The sequence below is a fragment of the Acinonyx jubatus genome, chromosome C1, assembly GCF_027475565.1.
Source record: "Acinonyx jubatus isolate Ajub_Pintada_27869175 chromosome C1, VMU_Ajub_asm_v1.0, whole genome shotgun sequence".
NCBI classification, from domain to species: domain Eukaryota; kingdom Metazoa; phylum Chordata; class Mammalia; order Carnivora; family Felidae; genus Acinonyx; species Acinonyx jubatus.
The window spans coordinates 160,693,829-160,714,905 of record NC_069381.1 but is presented as its reverse complement, the minus strand read 5'-3'; the positions used below and the strand labels follow the sequence as shown (position 1 = coordinate 160,714,905).

Here is a 21,077-nt window from a genome sequence, read left to right as displayed (position 1 = left end):
AAATGATTTTTTTTTTAACGTTTCTGTTTATTTCTGAGAGAGAGCGCGGTGCGAGCAAGCTGGGGAGGGTCAGAGAGAGGGAAGGGAGACCAAGGATCCAAAGCGGGCTCTTCGTGCTGACAGCGGAGAGCCCGATGTGGGGCTGGGATTCACGAACCGTGTGAGATCATGACCTGAGCCAAAATTGGACACTTTACTGACTGAGCCACCCAGACACCCCAGTCAAATGATTCTTGAATTAAAATGTGAGAGACATTACCAAAGGAGCAGATACATATGCTTTATGGACACTGTTTATACCAGAGGTCCTTTTCATTTATCTGTAGTTTGTGACTGCCTATCAGATGGTTGATAGGTCTGTTATGTCTACAGTGCATTTCTACATGGAAGGGTAACTATTTCTGTTAAATGTTTCAGAACTCTATTTAGAACTTTTATCTTAAGAGATACTTAAACAGTATTAGCATTAGCATTAAAAAAGCAAAACTTTGCTATTAAACAGGTAAATGGCAAGTTCTAGATTGCCTCATAAGCATAAGTTTTTAGATAACTGTATTTCATTTTTACAAAACTTAAAGTGGAATGTAGTTATGGTAGTTATCGACTAAACAACACAGGAGCCAAGAGAGAAGGTAAAGAAGTGGGTGTGTTTTAATGTCATAATTCAGACATTAGCAAACGAACTCATGGGCCAAATCCACCCATGGCTGTTTTTTTGTATCGTCTGCAAGCTCTGTGTGGTTTTTACATCCTCCAAGTTTATTTAAAAGAAATGAATATATAATATCTATATAATTTCTGTATAATAATTTCTATATAACTTCTATATAACTATAAAAATATAAATTTTTATATAATTTCTATATAAAGCTAACCATTATTCCCCTGGATCTAATTTTTATTTGTATCTTTATATCATATTGGATGACAGCTTCATAAGGCAGGACTTTGTTTACTATTGTATTTCTAGTTTCTAGGATAGTTCCTGTGTTCTTTTTAATGATGTGTAATGAATGGATCACTGAAAGAAAGGAGAGAAGGAGGAGTATATGCTTTTAAGTAGCCTTAAATTGTGAGCTGTAAAAATGTACAAATGTAACTCTGTATTAGTTTCTGCTTATAATACTTGTGATTAGCCTTTGCTGTAATAACTGACTTGCAAATTTAAAAAAAAAAACAAACAAACCTGTTCTTTCCTGTTCAGCCAAATGAGTAAAAGAAAAAACCTGCTATTATCAATAAGTTAAGAGGATGAAGACAAGAAAATATTTCAAGGTTGCCATTCTTGAAACCAGCCATAGAATATTTTTCTAAAAGATTAACTTGCAATTATGTACGTAAAATAAATGATCTAATTTAATACTTAATCTTTATTACAATTAAAATACAGTATAAGTTAAATTACCCTCATAATTTTTAATTCTAGTTATTTGGAAAAGAAATTAAATGAGAACCTGTGGTTTTGGAGTTTGTCGAGTGAGAAGTAGTTTGATGATTTCCCTGCAGAGCTTACCTTGATTGAGCTTATATATAAGATTATTGCTTATTATGTAGATTAGAAGATAGAAATTTTATTTATTCACCCCATTTTGGAATGTAATTCATATTAGGCAAAAAAGATTGTTTTCAGGCTTCTTTGGGTCACGTACCTGTAGTCACAAAGTGCTATTTCCTTTGCACTATTTCCAGGGGTTCGTTGTTTCCTGTCTCCCAAGTTCAGGTGTTCCATGGCACAATTTTGGGATTTAAGAAAGGCTTGGAAATGCTTATCGTTCTATAGCCCCAGATACTAGACAGTATCACTAGTGACTGACTGAAAATTTCTGTCCCTGGCTGATCTTAGATAACTAGGCAGATCCGTTGAGCAAGGGGAGCCAGTTAAAATTAAAATTTAGACTCCCATGAGATTCTACCCACCAGGAAGATGAACATTAATAATCATGTGAACCTGACCCTAAATTTCACAAATTGAAGGAAAGCGGAGTGTACCAAACTATGTATATCCAGTTGTTCCCTCGTCCCACGGTTTAGCTTTCGTGCTTTCAGTTACGCATAGTCAGCCATGGCTCAGAAGATGGTCCTCCCTGACAGATTGCTAGAAGGCTCATTACTAGTAGCCTAGGACTATGCCACAGTGTCTTTATCATCCACCTTACATCACATCATCACATAAACGTTTTATCTCGTATCATCACCAGAAGGGTGAGTATAGTACGAATATTTTAAAAGCAAGAGAGACCACATTCACATAACTTTTATTACAGTATATTGTTATAATTGTTCTGTTTTATTATGAGTTATTTTTGATCTCACACTATACCTAATTTATAAATTAAACCTTGTAATAGGTACATATTCATAGGAAAAAACATAGTATATATTGGGTTTGCTACTCTCCGTGGCTTCAGGCATCCACAGGAGTCTTGGAACACATCCCCTACTGATAAGGGGCACTACTGTACTTTACTCCTCAATTTTAGAGAAACGAATTTTTAAAAGAAAATTTTACTATTTTTTATTTTTAAAATTTTACTTCAAAAATAGTAAGAAAACGGTTTTTTCATAGTGAATTTAAGTAAGTTATTAAATTTTTTCCTTTAGTACTTCACAGTTTTTCAAAGGATTGTATAATACCATGATGTTAAAAAGTAAAGTTGGAGGAGACTATAGATGCTGGAGAGGGTGTGGAGAAACGGGAACCCTCTTGCACTGTTGGTGGGAATGCAAATTGGTGCAGCCGCTCTGGAAAGCAGTGTGGAGGTTCCTCAGAAAATTAAAAATAGACCTACCCTATGACCCAGCAATAGCACTGCTAGGAATTTATCCAAGGGATACAGGAGTACTGATGCATAGGGGCACTTGTACCCCAATGTTTATAGCAGCACTCTCAACAATAGCCAAATTATGGAAAGAGCCTAAATGTCCATCAGCTGATGAATGGATAAAGAAATTGTGGTTTATACACACAATGAAGTACCACGTGGCAATGAGAAAGAATGAAATATGGCCCTTTGTAGCAACGTGGATGGAACTGGAGAGTGTTATGCTAAGTGAAATAAGCCATACAGAGAAAGACGGATACCATATGTTTTCACTCTTATGTGGATCCTGAGAAACTTAACAGAAACCCATGGGGGAGGGGAGGGAAAAAAGAAAAAAAAAAAAAGAGGTTAGAGAGGGAGAGAGCCAAAGCATAAGAGACTCTTAAAAACTGAGAACAAACTGAGGGTTGATGCGGGGTGGGAGGGAGAGGGGGGTGGGTGATGTGTATTGAGGAGGGCACCTTTTGGGATGAGCACTGGGTGTTGTATGGAAACCAACTTGACAATAAACTTCATATATTGAAAAAAAAAAAGTTGGAAAAACACAAGATCTATACGTGTTCATTTGTATTACGGTTTCAAGTTTTCTACATTATTTCTGTATAAATGAAAATGTTATACAAACTTTAAATATATTCACTATGGTAGTGAAAAAGTGAGAATCTTATTTTTTTTAGCAGGGCTTATTTATTTCAAGGAATTCGTTAAACTGCAGGGTGATTTTCATGTCACTCCTAAATATTGATAATATACAATGAGACTTAGAAAATATAGTAGCAACCCTTTACTGCCTATGTTCTCGCTCACTGCTACAAACATAAAAAGCTTCCATTTGTGTTTATTATAGGCTTCTCCAGCTCACACAACTCCACAGACCCAAAATACAAGCGGTCGTCGAAGAAGAGCAGCTAATGAAGATCCTGATGAAAAAAGGAGGAAATTTCTAGAGCGAAATAGAGCAGCAGCATCAAGATGCCGACAAAAAAGGAAAGTCTGGGTTCAGTCTTTAGAGAAGAAAGCAGAAGACTTGAGTTCATTAAATGGTCAACTGCAGGTAAGGTGCATATATGTAAATGTTGTCTTATTTTTAGTAATTGTGAACTTAGCTCTTCCCTGTTTTTTCCAGTTAGCCATCCAGACATTTTAGCACACAATATTGGGTGTGTGTGGAATCTGTAGTTAAAGCGTAGTTTTATAAACCTATTTGAATACTGAGATGAAGGGTTATAACACTTTAAACACTGACACTATGAAGAAATGTTAAATATAAGTTCTTGTGTGATACAAAAGTACCAAAACTATCTTGCTTAAACTTTATAAAGTTGTGGTATAAAGTTCAAACAAAGAACCTTGAAATTTAAAATACCACTGGTATTTCATTTTTCTTATTTTTTGGTTTCTATCACAGCTGTAAAGTTGCTTTAGTAGCATTTTTGTTCTTAATTTCTTTTGTTCTTTGAATTATAAATTTTGTTTTGTTTATTTAGAGTGAATATAGTGCTCGGAAAAGGTGTCAGATTGACAGCCTTGGAAACTGAAGGGCTCTGATTATCCACAGAACAGGTACAATATGGCCAGTGGCAGTAGAAATCATTTCTGCCTGCCAGTTCACCGCAGACAGGTTTCTTAGGAACCTCATGGGATATAAAGGTTTTAAAGCTCTTTCCTGTTGAGTCTTTGGTAAGATTTACAGTGATGGTGTCGGTACCAAGTCGATTTCCTTCATGCTCTTTTTTTCTTTCTTCCTTTTGTTTTTGTTTTAATGTTGTGAATATTCTCCAGGAAAACGATGAGCATCAACTAGAAAATTGATGTCAGTGAATTGTACTTGTTACCGGTCAGTCTTTTGAGTCATCCTTTCCCAGTTAAAAATGAATCTTTCTGTATAATCATAATTGATGGGGAGACTTGCTCTCTTGTTAAATCTATCTTTAAAGATGTCACCAGTATTAATGTCTGTTTCAATACTTCGGAAAAAGTTTTTAACATCACAAAGTATTTAACCTAACGTAAATTTTATAAAAATTTTTTCATATGTGAAGCAGTCATCTTTTAAAATTCTCTATTGTGCTTTGGATATTGATGGATGAGCTCGAGAACAAATAAATTTGTCTTGAAAAATTTATTTTTAGCCATTTTAACCATTTAGAAAAAAATCTAAACATTTACCACATCACAGAGACTTTAAATACATACTAGGTTATCTTAAACATATATTATCATCATCTGGTGAATTCTTAATCAAGAACTATTTTCAATCCAACTCTTGATTTCAGCTCAGGCCATGATCTCAGAGTCATGGGGAGCGAGCCCTGTGCTGGGCTCCGTGCTAAGCATGGAGCCTGCTTAAGATTCACTCCCTCTCCCTCCCTGCCTCCCCCTCTCCCCCTCTTCCCCTACTCCCTTCCTCTAGGGGCACCTGGGTGGCTCAAGTCAGCTAAGCACCTGACCCTTGATTTCAGCTCAGGTCATGAATTCACAAACCATGGGATCCGGCAGGGTCTGCACTGAGATTGCGCTGCTGAGGATTCTCTCTCCCTTTCTGACCCTGCCCCACACATGCTTTGTCTCTCAAAATAAATAAACTTAAAGAAAGATTCTCTCTCCATAAAATAAAAATCATATTAAAACTATTTTCATAACTTTTTAGGAAAAAAACATGATTTTTATGATTTTTTTGTCCTCTTAAATAAAATGAAACAGATTATAGGTACTAATTTAAAGTTTCAAATATGTTACATTAACGAAATGATTTAGGTGTATCTGTTTCCTTTCTGTTCTTAACAAGATTATTCTTCTAAATGACTTGGCTGTTTTTTAGTTGTACATGAAGCATGTCATTCTCTGTTAGCCTGCATTGCCTTACACATAGAATAGAGATAATGCCTGTTGATCCTACTTCTCTTGAGGGTTTTTTGCATAAATCATTTGAATTAGAATAAGTGCAAGAATTTTTAAGTACATAAATTTTAAATCTTAAATTGGTCAATATTTTCCTAATTTGGCTTATTCTTTTTAAGAAGTAAAAATGTTTGAAAACTTTAAAGTGGGATAGGAATATATGGTATCTACAGGGTATTCTTGGACTTCAGATTGGGCCAGTTTTCTGCTGTGACCCAAGGTATGGTAGTACTAACAGCTTTAATGAATCATTGCTATTTCCTTAATTGTATTGCAGCACTGGTCACCATTATCAATAGCAACAGTGCTTTGTTATTTCAGAAAACCTTGGAAAATTCAACATTCGAGACAAATGTATGTAATCCTTACTTCATTCATCTCATGTTTTTTTTCCACCATACAAACTATGATTAAATGTCATTATCTTAAAATATATTTTATGTTTTCCTAATCTGGGTAGAAATTTCTCGATTGGAGGAATAAAGGCAAGATTTATCACCTCAGTAAAAGTTAACAAACGTATCATTTTGAAAGCATGAATCTTTTAAATTGAAGTCAAATTAAAGAAATTCCTAAATTAACCGCTACAGTTTAATAGGACGTTAGTTAATACTTCAAATTACAAACAGAAAAGTAAAATCCATATGTTTAATCATTAAAAACTAAGTGATGATGGCTTCACGGTTAGATAAGAAAGTGTTCTTAGTTTTAGAAATGCATATCAGAATGTGAAGATAGGTGAAATGATGTGTTATCAGGGATGTTTTTTAAAATGCTTAAGAATGAAGTTCGTATGTATGGATCAACCTGGGAAATAATCTGTAATATATTATTAGGGGTAAAAAGAAAGTTGCCGCAAACAGCCCTAATGTCCATCGGTGGATGAATGGACCAGTTATGTTATGTATGCACAGTAGAATATTATTCAGCCATAAAAAGGAGTAAGAGTACAGAATGTGTATGAACCTCAAAACATGCTTAACTGAAAGAAGCCAGAAACAAAGTCATGTGTGACTCCGTTTGTATGAAATATTTAGAGGAGAGAAATCCATAGAGACAAATGCAGATTGGTGGTTACCAGTGACATGGGGAGGAGGAAATAGGGAGAAACTGGTTAATGGGTAAGGAGTTTTACTTTGGAGTGACAGAAGTGTTTTATCACCAGATTGGGAGAGGTGACTGCACAGCATTGTAAACGTACTGAACACAACTGAATTGTTCCCTTTATTTTTGTTGTTGTTGTTTGTTTACTTTGGCAGAGAGTGCACATGTGAGCGAAGCTGAGAGAGAGGAGAGAGAATCCCAAGCAGGGATTCCTGACAGTAGAGCCCCATGTAGGGCTTGATCTCACAAACCATGAGATCATGACCTGAGCTGAAGTCAAGAGTCGGATGCTTAACCAACTGAGCCACCCAGGCGCCCTGAATTGTTCACTTTAAAATGGTTAATTCTAGGGGTGCCTGGGTGGCTCAGTCAGTTAAGTGTCTGACTTCGACTCAGGTCGTGATCTTGCAGATTGTGGGTTCAAGCCCTGCTTCGGGCTCTGTGCTGACAGCTCAGAGCCTGGAACCTGCTTCGGATTCTGTGTCTCCCTCTCTCTCTCTGCTGCTCCCCTGCTGATGTTCTGTCTCCCTCTCTCTCAAAATAATTAATAACATTTTTAAAAAATGGTTAATTCTAGCTCATGGAATGTCACCTCACTAAATTACTCAAAAAATAGTTGGAGCATAACTTTTTCATTAATAAAAAGTTTACAGTTAGATGAATAAATGTGTAGATATGGAAATCACTATAGGAATGAATCCCTAAATATAAGTAGAATTTTAAGAATGACCTGCACCAGGATGTAACAGTGGTGAAAAGGCTGTTGAGAAGCATGAACAATTTGGGAATAAAGTATGCTTCAGTAATTGTTTCAAGTGGCTATATGGTTTTTATTCATTGTTTTTTAGTTATCAAATAAAATAGCAGTTCTAAAAAGTGACAGATTCTGATTTTCAGAATGTAAAGAGTTAACCTGGATTCAGGGAGGAAAACTTTGTCTCCCAACAGCAAAACTGTTAACTGTGAAGAACAGAATGACTTGTAAAGAAAATTGAATGTCAGAGAAATAATTAAACTCTACTTTATGTGAAAACATTCATCAATTCTACATTTCCTTAATAATGCTTCACGTGACATACAGGCGTAGCTGATCAGTATAGTGGGCAGTAATGACCCATGGTTACTTATATATTATAAATAAATTTTAATGAGTGTTGAGGTATGACTGTTCATATTTTTACCAAATACATATTAGGTTTTAAAGAACATGTTAATTATTCAATCTTCTTGCCCCACTCACTGAATTTAATATTTTAGCCTTCTAAAATTGCTGCTAAAAGGCAATATCATGAAGTTGAATTGGAGACATGGTAATCTAGACCAAAACTTGGATACTGTTGGTTATAAATTATTATATTTTTAAAGGTAATATGTGATTTTTGTGGTCTTTTACTTGAAAGAGTTTCTACCTCTTCATGACTTTGCTTTTCAGTTATACTCGTTTTGAAATTTTGTTGTCAGTTTACAATTTCACCCTGTTTCCTTTGTGGACAAAGACAGATTCTTTACTCACCGTAGCTCCTTAACAGTTACTCTGATATAAAACTTGGGAGTTTTTGTCGTGGATTTTGCTTTTGAAACTTAAGTGTTGCAAAATGTGTGTGGAGTAGAAGCTTAGTAAGTTTTTTTAAAAATGGAAGCATTGTTTCATAGCTGGGTACTTGGAAGACTTCACTCATAAGTTAATGATGACACGGAAAAGGTTTTGTTATTGCTTTGTTGACTTAAAAGGGAATAGAATCAAATCTTTTATTTCTGACACCTAAACAATATTTTATTTCAGTATTTATCCCTCGAAATAGGAAAGAATAGTGACAGTTAGAAAATACTATACCTATTTGTTTTAATTCCAAGGTGGGGGTGTGGCGGGGAAGTATTGTGTGCTATCACGGCCTTCCTTCTTTTCCCCTGAGTGTTTAAATTACACTGTAGAGGGGGAAAGGATGATAGTGATACCACCTCTACTTCATGCATTTTACTAGGAGCCTGAGACCTGGTTCTTCGTTTTAGTAGGCCTTGCTAAAAATCTTTGAGCCCTTACTTCCCCATCTGTCATACTCCTAGAATAAGTACTATTATGAAGATCAAATGAGAGAGAGAGTACAGAGAAGTCTATTATAACAACACTATGCAAATGCTAGGTATTTATTATTCATTCTGTCGTTAAGCATCTATTGTGTGCAGAGCATGTTATTAGACACAGGAGATACAACAGTGAAAAAGACATTGTCCTTGCACTTACAGAATTTGTGGTCTATCAGAGGAGACTGACATGAAACAAAGTATGAGACTAAGGAGAATGAGAAAAGGGTCATTCCCATTCATTTCACAAAGTATTTCCAAAATACTTTTTTTTTCTTCTATCGTCATAGACATAAGTTAAATATTTCATTCTCAAGTGTAAGCTTTTGCATCCATGACAGTCCTTGGAACTGTGTGAGGGGAATCTTGATACTTAATCATTGATTTTTGTGAAGACTAAACATGAGGAAAATCATACCTTTAGCAATAAGAAACTCCCTTATTTAATTTGGAGGGGTAGTGTCTAAACTGAAAAGCCAAAGATCATAAATTTATGGAATACTTGGTCCTCAATTTATAGCCAGTGATCAGTGAAAACCTTTAATAGATTACTCATATAAACTAAAAAAGAATTGTTCATTAGTATGTAATTAACCTTTGAGTAGCTGCAGATGGAATGAAGCAATGGTACAGACAATGCCAAAGTAATTTACTTTTAGACCAGAATAACAGTTTTTTTTCAGCATCTGTCTTATCTTACCAAAAATGTTTTACTTTGACTAAAAAAAAAAAAAATCATAACATGGTTTATGATGAATGTCTATATAGAATATTTAGGAGAGAGGGCATTTGTGATTTTTTAAATTCTGTGAGATGATACTGTAAAATATGCCAATTTTCATTTTATGTCTGAGAAAAATTAACAGTGTAGCTGTGTTGGTGAGGTTGTGGGCATAAATAAGGAAGTTGGGACCTCTGACCAACTTTATATTATTTAAGCAATTTCATTTCACCTTCTTTGGTATTTTTTAACCCTCCCCTGGACATAGAATTACCGCGGTTCTCTCTAGAATAGTACTAAATAGTACTCCGTACTAGGCTGTGTGCTGTACTCTGGGGATACAGAGAGCCAGATAATCCCAATCTGGCAGAGGTGATGAACAAGTAAACCAAAAATTAACAATCCTGGTGTGGTGAATACTACGTAAATGCGCACACATATGTATATATGGCTCTGGGAACACAGAAATGGACTCCTAATTTATTTTCCTATCCAAATTTATACTGAGTGGACTCTTAAAGATGAGTGAAAAAATTAGCAAGATGAGAAGAAGGAGAGGAAAGCTTTTCTAGGTAGAGAAAATAGTGTGTATTCACAAGAACTTCAGTTTGTGTAGTTCAGAACAATTAAATATTTTTTTTCATAGGTTCAAACTAATGTGAAAGGGTGGTCACAGGTACCAGATTATAAGAGATTATAAGAGATTATTATAAGATTATACTATATATTCTGGGCTAAAAATACATGTCCAACCCTATTTCATATTACAGAAATTAATGAGAGAAACTTACTAGACATGGATCTCAAAATCAAGCTGATGCAGCAGGGAGGGAGGAAGTTTGGATAATATGTATTAGGTTCTTCATAACGTGGTTTCTCGTGCTTGGTGTCATTAATAAAGAGCTATAATTTATAGTATTGACACTGATGACTGCAGTATTACAGAGAAATGAGTTTTCTAATAAGCAGCTTATTTTTTTTAAGTGAAACTAAAAATTTCCCTCTTATATTTTCATCACCATACACCCATTCTTGTCTCAAATACAATATTTTAAACACAATTTAGCCTTTTAATGTTCTGAGTTATTGTGAGCATCAATTTTTGTTCTGTGCTTTAATGCATTGTTGCAATTTGTTGTTGTGGGGGTGCGAGAAACTATTTGGCCCAAGAGACTTGTTTAAGTTTCATTCTTTGGATTTTTATATTTCTGTCATTGATCAGTTAATAGGATCTAATGAGTCTAATCTTCTAAATAATTCTACATTCAGCTTCCTGGTTAAGAGACCAAGGGGTGGAAAACAAAGTTCCTGAGCTTTTACGTACACATGCTTGTTATATTTCTTTATTTAATTTCGGGTTACTTAAGGGTAATGTAAGTCCAAATAAATAGATGTGTTTGTAAATTAAGAGTTTTCCTACCATTTTATTAAATTCATATTATGACTCACTCTGGAGTATTGGTAATTATCACTAACTTCTGCATCTTTACTATTTGGGGGTGACCCAAGGGAATTAAATGGATTCCCTTAATTTGGAACTTTTTAATATAGAATCTACCAGATTAACGCCTCCAAAACAAAGGCTGTGAAGTGCTCATTTTTAAATAAGGACTAGGACAAATCACCATTAATTTATCAGATTTAAATTTTGATGTGTACAGATTACCTAGATCAAGGGCAACTAAGTCATCTAGATATTATATCTACTATCATTGGTTCCGTGTCCAACACAGTACTTTGTTGCATTTTAGGTATCCATGATTCTTTGATTATTGTGGTTTCTTCTGTGGAGGCTTTCATAGTTTCCAGAAAACCAGAAACTTGCTTAATTGAGTTTCCAGGATAAATTTTTCACTTTCAAGTGAACAGAGACAGTGAACATTCATTCTGACTCCCTTGATGTTTCTAATTTTTCAGATAATCAAAAGAGCATGCAACATAACTAAAAAATACCTTCTGCAGGTAACCTGTAATATATAAGCAGTCCCAAGGCAAATGGTAACATAAAAACTTTGAAATATGTTATCCAGTCATGTTGTTACCTCATTTAAATTTTTATAGAAGTTGCAGTCTTTGCACAAATGCTAAAATACAAAAACTGATGTGTACTGATTAAACCTGCTCGAGCAGTGTGTTTTGTTTATTCCTTGATATTCTGTTAAAGATCTCCGATATCCTTAATTTTCACTTGTTATCAGCAGTAAGAAACGTTTAGTCTGATGCTGTTAAGGTACATAAGTTGTTTCTTCTCTAGAGTGAAGTCACCCTGCTGAGAAATGAAGTGGCACAGCTGAAACAGCTTCTTCTGGCTCATAAAGATTGCCCTGTAACCGCCATGCAGAAGAAATCTGGCTATCATAGTGAGTAATGTGCCATCACCTATAGCCTTAGGCTGCGTCGGTGAAATACTGCCAGAGTGAACCACGCTACAGTTAAAAAGACAGAGGCTGCAGTTCTAATACTTAATATTAAATATCAGAACTTCTGCAAGGTTATTATGGAACGGGGAATATACTTTGTAGAATCTAGAGTTTTTGAATTTTCCTGTTTCTAGCCTTTTTTCGAGGGATTACTATACATCAACAAAACAGGTTAATAATTCAAAATATACTGCAAGTACTGATGGTATTTCATCTTCCCAGGGTAACGGTTGGTCTTAGAACGACAGAGTGAAACACTGCTTCTTTTCCAGCCTCCATTGAGTAATTTTTTTTTAATTAACTATCTTCGTTTAACAATATATAGTACCCATTTATAGTATCGGATCCTATTGTTCTTAAATATCAGCATTGTGCAGTTTTTTTTATTGTTGTGAATCTTTATGTTGAGTCTTTTGGTCATAAAAATGCTACAGTAGAACACTACTTCCATTATCTGCTTCTAAGTTTCCTTTTACATGTTTTCCCCAAAATGAGATTCTTCTGTTTTTCAGCATTTTAGAGGTTAATTGTGCTTTTTCTTTCTTGTAATGTCCTTCTTTTTTGATAAGATGCGCAATATTGGAGCCAGCTGTTACTCTTGAATAAATGGCCAATTTTGTCCATCGTACACAAATTTGTAACAAGTAACAGAGCTGGGAAGGCATTAGGCAACATTCATAATATATAACCCACAGCTTTTGTTTTTATGATTTAGTGATATTTCAGGATATTTGTAAATGTGAAGATTGTTTCAACCATATGTATCCACTTCATTTTAATTTGCCAGTGTCAGTAATTCAAAAGAAAGAAACATTTTGTATTGGATGCAAACAGTTCCTCAGGTGCTCACGATAAAACTTAATGGCCACCATCTTTACTTGTAGTCATTGTAAGCAGTTTCATCAGGATGGGCAATATTTTTTAATTTAAAAGATTCAGTAGATTTAGCAACTCTCTATTGCCATATATATTTAGAACATTGATTTTTGTCAGTTTTGAGCAAATAAATCTCAGTCCTTTGATATCTAGTCATTTTCACAGGATGGTGAAACACATTGTGGAGTAAATTGGAACCATATAGAAATATGTTTGGGGTTTGTATTAACAATGATTGCTGCAGGGATGAGGCCATTATGGCTCCCATCTGACTTAACAACATAATTTCTGATAGAAGCTACTGAGTTCAGCATTATGCATCTATGATTTTCTTAACAAGAGAGCGCTCTTGAATTTTGATAGTTCAAAAAGAATATACGAACGATTCTATAAAATTAGAAGGAAAATGAATTCTTCCGTTGCATCCAACTAAAAATTTATCTCATCTGCAATTTTTTAATCCCATCAGTTTTATCTCTTATCAAGGTAGCATGTGCACAGCAAAGGCAAGCCAATTTTTCATTTTAAGCAACAATTTATAAAGATATTTTTAAGGTATAAATGTGTGGGTTTATGTGCCATACCCTTAAATAAACTGAAAGTCTAGATTAATAAATTTTTAGGAAATACATATTATGCTAGGTTGTATAGATTGCAGGAAATGAATAACACATTTTGGACGTTTGGAACTATTCCTGCCTGTTTTCCTACCTAGTCCTCTAGATAATCAAATGGAAGTAAAATACGGTTTTAGTATAAAATTAGTTCTCTTTAGCTCTTGGGAGATAATTGGATTTTGTAGAAATTGTAAAGTAATTTCTGTTTTCAAGTTTGAAGGAGAAAATCTGACTTTTGTTTAGTAGTCAAGGCAGATGGATTGAGTAAGTGAGTACTGACATCTTGGAGAAAATGTGGGGAAGTTCACAAATACTGAACACTATGCATGTCTTAGCACACAGCTATTGCTGATGGTGAACTGTAATAGTAGTTAAGACTTTCAAAACATTTGTGAAGTCAAGGTTTAATAGAAACTAATGAATATTACAAAAATCTTTCAGATAAAGGTGACAGTATAAAAGCACACTGCCATACGGTCTCACTTCTAATTGTCAAAGTCCGTGCATCCTAGGATGAAACCCCTCAGGCATGGGAAAACCATGACAGTTGGTCACCTTAAACAGTATAAAACATGAGTGAAAATAGGAATATATTTTTGATGTTTGGATTCTATGAAAAATAAAGCACAAGAGTGATCTTATTACCATTGATTCATATTTTCTAAATCTTGGAGCATAATTAAAATTGTATTATACTTGCTTCTGTAATCTTAAGTGCGAAGGAAACCTTCTTTGGGCCCTAAATGTAATTGAGAGCTTATATTTTCATTAATGAAAATATGTATGAACATAGGTAGAAAACTTCAGAGCGTGAATTGTCAAACACTTGGGGGTTTTTTAGCTTTAAGTAGGGCTGAAAAGGGCTCTGTGAGTGCAGTAAGAACTCTTCTCTTTCTAGTGCTTATGGTTATGCTGGTGATTTTTCTCTCCTCACCTTCCAGAAGTGGACATAGGTGCAGGTATATCCCTTTATAAAAGTATTTTACATATAAAATGTATAATTACGCCATTTATAAATCGGTACCTGGTACTTTGTATAGCCTAAAGATTTGCTTTGCCTAATTCTGAAAGTCTGGAGATTAGCACTTGTCTTTAAAATGTACTGTTTTATGTTGTCATTGCCTGCACTCTGTATTTACATTTCCTTAGACCTCTCATCATAGATCAGCCTCTTTATTTTTAAATTTTTTATTTTGAGAGAGAGAGGAGTGAGTATGGAGGGGCAGGGAGAGAGAGTCTTAAGCAGGCTCCACTCTCAGCTCAACTGTGAGATCGTGACCTGAGCAGAAATCAAGAGCTGGACACTACTGACTGAGCCACCCAGGCACCTTAGCCTCTTGATTTTTGAAAGCTGGTGTATCCCTAGAACTTAACATTGAGAGGAAGGTCCGTTTGTTTTCATATTGAAGAAGAGACGTAAAGGGGACTGTACTCTTGTCAGTTTGAGTGCCATTGCCAGGGTTTGGGTTTCTTGAACACGTAACTAACTGTTCTGTTGGCTATGTAACTGAATTAGAAATATTTTATAACATTTGTTATTGCCTCATCAGAAAAGGGTCCTTTCTACTTTATATAATTTTAAAAGGTTTATTGTGATTTTTTTATCATATCTTGAGGGGTGATTTTGCATTGATAGCAGATTTATAGAGAAGAGGGGATTCTAATTAATATATTTTTAAAAACTGCTTTCCAGAAAATGCATGGATTTGAGGCAAACTTGTCAAAATTCTTTAAGTCCTATATTTCAGAAAACTCTCAAAATGAGTTTTATGTGAACTAAAATCAAGCTGGCCAGGTTTCTCCTCCTCCATCTCCTGCATCACAAATCATGGAGTAAGTCCTGCTTCATAGCGTCCACAGTCTTTTAATAATGGACTTTCAGAATAGGCACCTGGCCACCAGTAAGCAGGCCAGTCTGCATTGTCAGATTTGACAGCCCGCTTGTTACCTTTAAGCACTAAATAAAAATTATTTTAAAGCCAAGTGAAAAGAAAATGAGGGGTTTCTGGGTGGCTCAGTTGGTTAGGCGTCTGACTCTTGGTTTTGGCTCAGGTCATGATCTCACAGTTTGTGAGATCGAGCCCCACATTGGGCTGTTCACTGACAGTGCAGAGCCTGCGTGAGATTCTCTCTCTCCCTCTCTCTGCTCCACCTCAGCTCTGTGTCTCTCAAAATAAATAAACTCTATAAAAAAAAAAAGTACAAAAGAATACATCCAGTATGATACAATTTTCAGAATGTTCAAAAGTTAAATGCTACTTTCTAGGGATGCATACCTATTTGGTAAAACTTCGAACAAAAGCAAGGTAATGGTTAAAGAGCTATCAGAACAGTGATTACCTTTGATGAAGAGAAGAGCCTCCAGGAAGCATCATTGTTATTGGCGGTGTTCTCTTAAGCTGGGGGCTAGGTTCATAGTTATCATTGGTCCATGCTATCATTCTATAAGTTATGTACACTGTAACTACCGGTGTGGTGTGCGTATCAGATTTTTCACTAAATGAAATTCCTGGATTTGATCCTGTTAAAATGAGAAAGATGTAGGAGATGCATTGTTCCATCCTAAAAGTTGGTAGATTTTCACAAGTACACAGAATGCCTCTTTCTGAATATCTTCCATTGTAGTTTCTAGAGTTTTATATAATTTTTTATTTGAATCCCAATTAATTCGTGCAGCTCTAACAGCTGGTGGCATTTAGATTCTAAATATTGCTCATTCTCATGTGTATGCATCATTAGAGTCAGGTGTTGTAATCACCCATTGCTGCCATCGATGGAAAGTCAGCCAGAATAAATATAGTTCTAGAGAATGCAGAGGGAGTAATTTGAAAATGCAATTTGTATGGAAGAATTCATTTTGTTTATGCGTGTGGGTATAAATTTTCTTATCTTTTAATAAGAATGGCATGTAGGCAAACAGACCGGTTGTGTTAAATTGTCGTTACTTGGTAAGGGTCTGATTATATCTGTAAGAGTCTGTCTCCCAAATTCCCACCTGACTTTTCTTAACACTGTTGAGCAAACACGTCCTCGGCTCGGTTCTGTGAGCTGGGCACGCAGGTGCTTCCGTGTGCATGGCGAGGCCTTCACTTGAGCTGCTGCAGGTAAAATCGGAAAGCCACCTTTTGGTTTGCTCAGTTCCAGTCATACCATCGTATCTAAATAACCGCTTTTGTCAAACCCTGACTTTTTACTCTTGCGTGTTGACAACCTACTGATAGATTCTTACAGCTGTTTTTAAGAAACCGTCATTCTTCTTTTTTCCGCTCAGCTGCTGATAAAGACGATAGTTCAGAAGACCTGTCAGTGCCAAGCAGCCCGCACCCTGAAGCTATACAGCATAGTTCTGTCAGCACATCCAATGGAGTCAGTTCAACCTCCAAGGCCGAAGCTGTGGCCACCTCAGTCCTCACACAGATGGCGGACCAGAGTACAGAGCCCGCGCTGTCGCAGATTGTTATGGCTCCTGCCTCCCAGTCACAGCCCTCAGGAAGTTGATTAAAAACCTGCGGTGCGGCAGTTTTAGATACTCATTAGTGACTTCAAAGGGAAATCAAGGAAAGACCGGTTTCCGTTGATGCGAAATCTGTGGTTGTAAATTTTTCTTTTTACTTGAAATTAAATTTGGCTCTAAAGTTGGTGTAGCGGCAGTTGATGATCAGCCTGAACAACAGTTTTTAGTCTCTGGAAAAAGACTGATTTTGCTTTTTTTATAAATATTGTTAGATTTATTAATTTTCTGTGCTCAATGTGTAAATTGTATTATAATTCATTGTGGTTTATTTCACTTTTAATTTGGTGGTGTTTTAATAAATGGGGGTGTTACTGAGTCTCTTCCCACTTCCATTTCTTTTGACCACCTCTTACCCTCAACTGTGATGGTAGTATTGTCATATCATTTATACCAAAGTTCTGCATCGTCCCTGTTGACTTTGTAATGTTAACAAGGTCATAAAGCACTAGCAAGAGAAAGATAGAAATTTGCTTTTAATCTTTTTGCCTTTTATTTTGCACATTATGCAAAAGGAAGAACATTAGAGAACACTTTTTAAGTGAGTGAAACGTGGTAAAAGACATACAGTGCTTTTATGCACCCTCAAACTAAATCAAGGTCATTCGTCGTGCGTTTTCTTTAAGATTTGAAGTAGACAGGAATTTTGGAATCCTCCAACATTTCAAAAGGACTATTTTTCAAGTCTTAAATTCAGTATTTTAAATCCTATGTTTTGAGGCTAATAAAACATGAAATTATATCATCTATGATACAGGGTTATCAGATAGCTAATAATTTTTTGAAATTAGGTTTTGGGGTTTTTTTGCAGATTTCAGGTTACAAACTGAGAAGTTTATGCATAATCAAGTATGGTGTGGTTGCCAGAAAAAGCCTAAAAATTACTTAGAAAATTTAAGGCTGTTTGCCCCCATTGTCTTGTACTTGCAAGCTAACTTGTACTTATTCTTGTGAAAGCACTGTCATCTTTTAGTAGCAAATTTTGATAATGTTTCTCGTGGGAAAAAAATCAGTATCTATCTTTAGAACATTGTAATTATAATGTGGGAAGCAAGAGTGGGTGTGTGTGTGTGAGAGAGAGAGAGAGTGTGTGTGTGTGTGTGTATGTGTGTTATGTGTGTATGTTTCTTTCAATAGTTTATGCCAGCAGTCTTTGCTTGAATGTTTAACGATGCCTTCGGTGTGATGCTGGCCGATAGATGATTGCAATTTAAAATGTCATTACTGTGCAGGCTTGGATAACTAACATTCCATGATGTAGTTTGTTTCTGAGGAGATGATTGTAGGTACACTTTTCTCATTATCCAATCATCCGTGGGATACTGAGTTTTCTAATGTGCCATTATCTATTTTTATTCTCCAGTTATGTTCAAGATACAGTACAATATTTTAAAATAGACTAAATTGTGAAAAATAAAGTAGTAGACGTGTGTAAGAAAACTTTGTAAAATAGTTACGAGTCCTACCCAGTAGCAACTTCTGGCATTCAAGCAGGATTCCATTATGTAAATATCTGTAACGCATTTATAATAAGCTGTGTAGTCTGTTCTGCATCTATACTACACTATTTACGAATGTCTCGGTGCCATCTCCTAACGAGACTGACCTTTTAAAAACCTATGTTGAATATCCTTGGTAATTCAAGGAACTATCCCACCTGCCTAAGTTCCAAACTGGGAAACATTCAAATTATACAAATGACATTTCAGGACTTTTAAGTATGAAGATAATAGGATTTTTATTGTTTGGCTTATCAAGAGTGAGCGTTTTTAGTTGATAATTCTACTTCTAAATTTTTTTTTATTTTTAACTGATTTTGTAATTTAAAGCAATGAATTTCTGATCATGATTTTCTCATAGTTATGCTAAGGAGTTGATCTCAAAGGCACAAAATATGAATTCTGCAAGAAGGCAATTTTTTATTGTAAGTTTGGATGGGTTAGGAAAAGCCTCAACTTTTCACTCTCCTAAGTCCTTCAGTACATTTTTCTTTCATTTTATTATTTATGCAAGTTAAAGTTTTTGGTAACAGGAATTCTTGCAACTGTAAAATAAAACTACATAGATGTAAGAAGTCATGTAAACGGTTAATGAACTTACCAAGGTTAGCAAAACTTTCATTGTAAATCAGTCTGTGCTCAGCAAATGAAAATCATTCTTAGTTGTATAAACACAAATTCCATTTTGACTTTCAGGATGTCGCACTACTTCTGTACCTAGCATTTTGAGTCCTTACATTTGCAATGTTACACAAACTGTACTACTTTCTTTTATGTGCAGTTTGCATGAGTAAACCATCAGAGAATAAATTCTATCTTTAAATTATGTTCATAATTTGCTTGTCCTTACCTCTCTTCCGTAAAGTAACAGCACTTGATAATATGCTTTCCGCCCCCTTCAGGATGTTTGTTACCTGAGAAGAACCGGATAGTCTTTCTATTTCTGTGATAAAATTCAGTCCTCCTTAAAGACGTTTCAACTGCAGGGTGCTCAGGCCTTGTCCTACTCTGGATTCATTAAGCCCCAGCCAGATACACTGAACTTTTAACTTTGTCCCCAGCCACGAACATTCTCTCAACGACACCCATACACCAGTCCGCCCGCCTCTGGCATCTCTTGGCAACTGCCTGACAAAACATCTTAAACGTAACACATCCAACGTTATGTGCCAACCGTTATAGTTCAGTTACAACAACTGTAACACGTCCAGCACTGACTCCTTAGCACCCCCCCACCTTCCCGTCAAGTGTGCTTCTCCAGCAGTCTTTCATAAGACACTTGATGACAGCTCCCTTCTTCCAGTTGCTTAAGCCAGGACAACGGTGGTGGTGTCTTTGATTTCTCTCTTCCCACCTCCAAACTATCAGGAAATGCTGTTGGATTTACCGTCAGAACAATCCAGAGTTCAACCACTTCTCCCCCTGTACAGTGCTGTTGCTCTGTACCCTTTTTATCGTTCACCCAGTTTACTGTATCTGCCTAGTAACGGCCTCCTTGCTTCCACCCCTCCTCCTTCAGCCCATCCTGAGTACAACAGCTAGGATGGTACTTTTCAAATTAAATCAGCTTGCGGTGCTCCATCTACTCCAATCCTGGAGCAGCTCGCTGCACTCAGAGCTGAAGTCCATACAGCGGCCTGCAAGATGGTTTGGTCGCCATCCCGGTGCTGTGCTGGCTCTGAACCCCTCTACCTCGTTTTATTCAGTGAGTGAGAGCTACTCAGCGTGTCGCTCATTGTTCTGGGCACATGAAATGCACCAGGAGCCCAAACACAAAAATCCGTGCCTTTGTGGATGGAGCTCCATTCCAAAGAGGGTTGGGGGGGTAAGTGTTGGGAACCACAATTAACCTAATACAAATGCTAAAAGTGGTCAGTGCTAAGTGAAGAAATTAAAGATGGAGAGCATGTGAATTGATATTTTGGTCTTGTTCAGATTGAGCTAATCTGAAGAGATGCAAAAAAATCACATGGCTATTTTTTAAGGTACACGTTCTAATGAAGGTACTTAATCTGGATTACATGATATTAGATAAAAGATTTCATGAAGACAAGCTGCTGATACCTAACAAAATTTGACGAAAATATTAAAAGGTCAAACTCATTGTTTGCATTGATTTGTTTCAGAGGACAGGAAAGATGATCTTGTCTCTGGCATGTACTTACTGTTAAATGTAGTTTTATTACTTCTACATCTCAGACTGTAGCGTTTAACACTTGACATTAAGAATTCGCTTGTGAGAATATAACTATAGGAGAAATCTGTTTACTTGTAGGCCTTCATTTGTATAAATATACACTTGCACAGACACAGGGGAAAACAATGCCTAGAGAACACAGTTATCCAAGAATTTAGTTCTAAAAGACATTTAGAAGAAAACATTTTCTAGGGGCACCTGGGGCGCTCAGCCGATCAAGCATCCAACTTCGCCTCAGGTCATGATCTCACAGTTAATGAGTTCAAGTCCCACGTTGGGCTCTGGGCCGACAGCTCAGAGCCTGGAGCCTACCTCGGATTCTGTGTC

General features: G+C 36.0%; 1 protein-coding gene across 8 annotated transcripts in view; it reads left to right on the top strand.

Moving 5' to 3' along the window:
• ATF2 (activating transcription factor 2) overlaps positions 1–19,388 on the top strand; it is an 80,441-nt gene extending 61,053 nt beyond the window's left edge. For 6 of the 8 annotated variants that reach the window (XM_015086480.3, XM_027055450.2, XM_015086471.3 and 3 more), the window contains 3 exons: positions 3,670–3,876; positions 11,885–11,990; positions 16,815–19,388. In XM_015086480.3, the coding sequence (XP_014941966.1) occupies positions 3,670–3,876; positions 11,885–11,990; positions 16,815–17,041 (540 nt within the window). In that variant the 3' untranslated portion in view covers positions 17,042–19,388. Of the gene's footprint in view, positions 1–3,669; positions 3,877–4,309; positions 4,386–11,884; positions 11,999–16,814 lie in introns of those variants that run through there. The other 2 variants (XM_015086482.3, XM_053215307.1) reach the window with 2 other exon arrangements.
• The last annotated feature ends 1,689 nt before the right edge of the window (positions 19,389–21,077 follow it).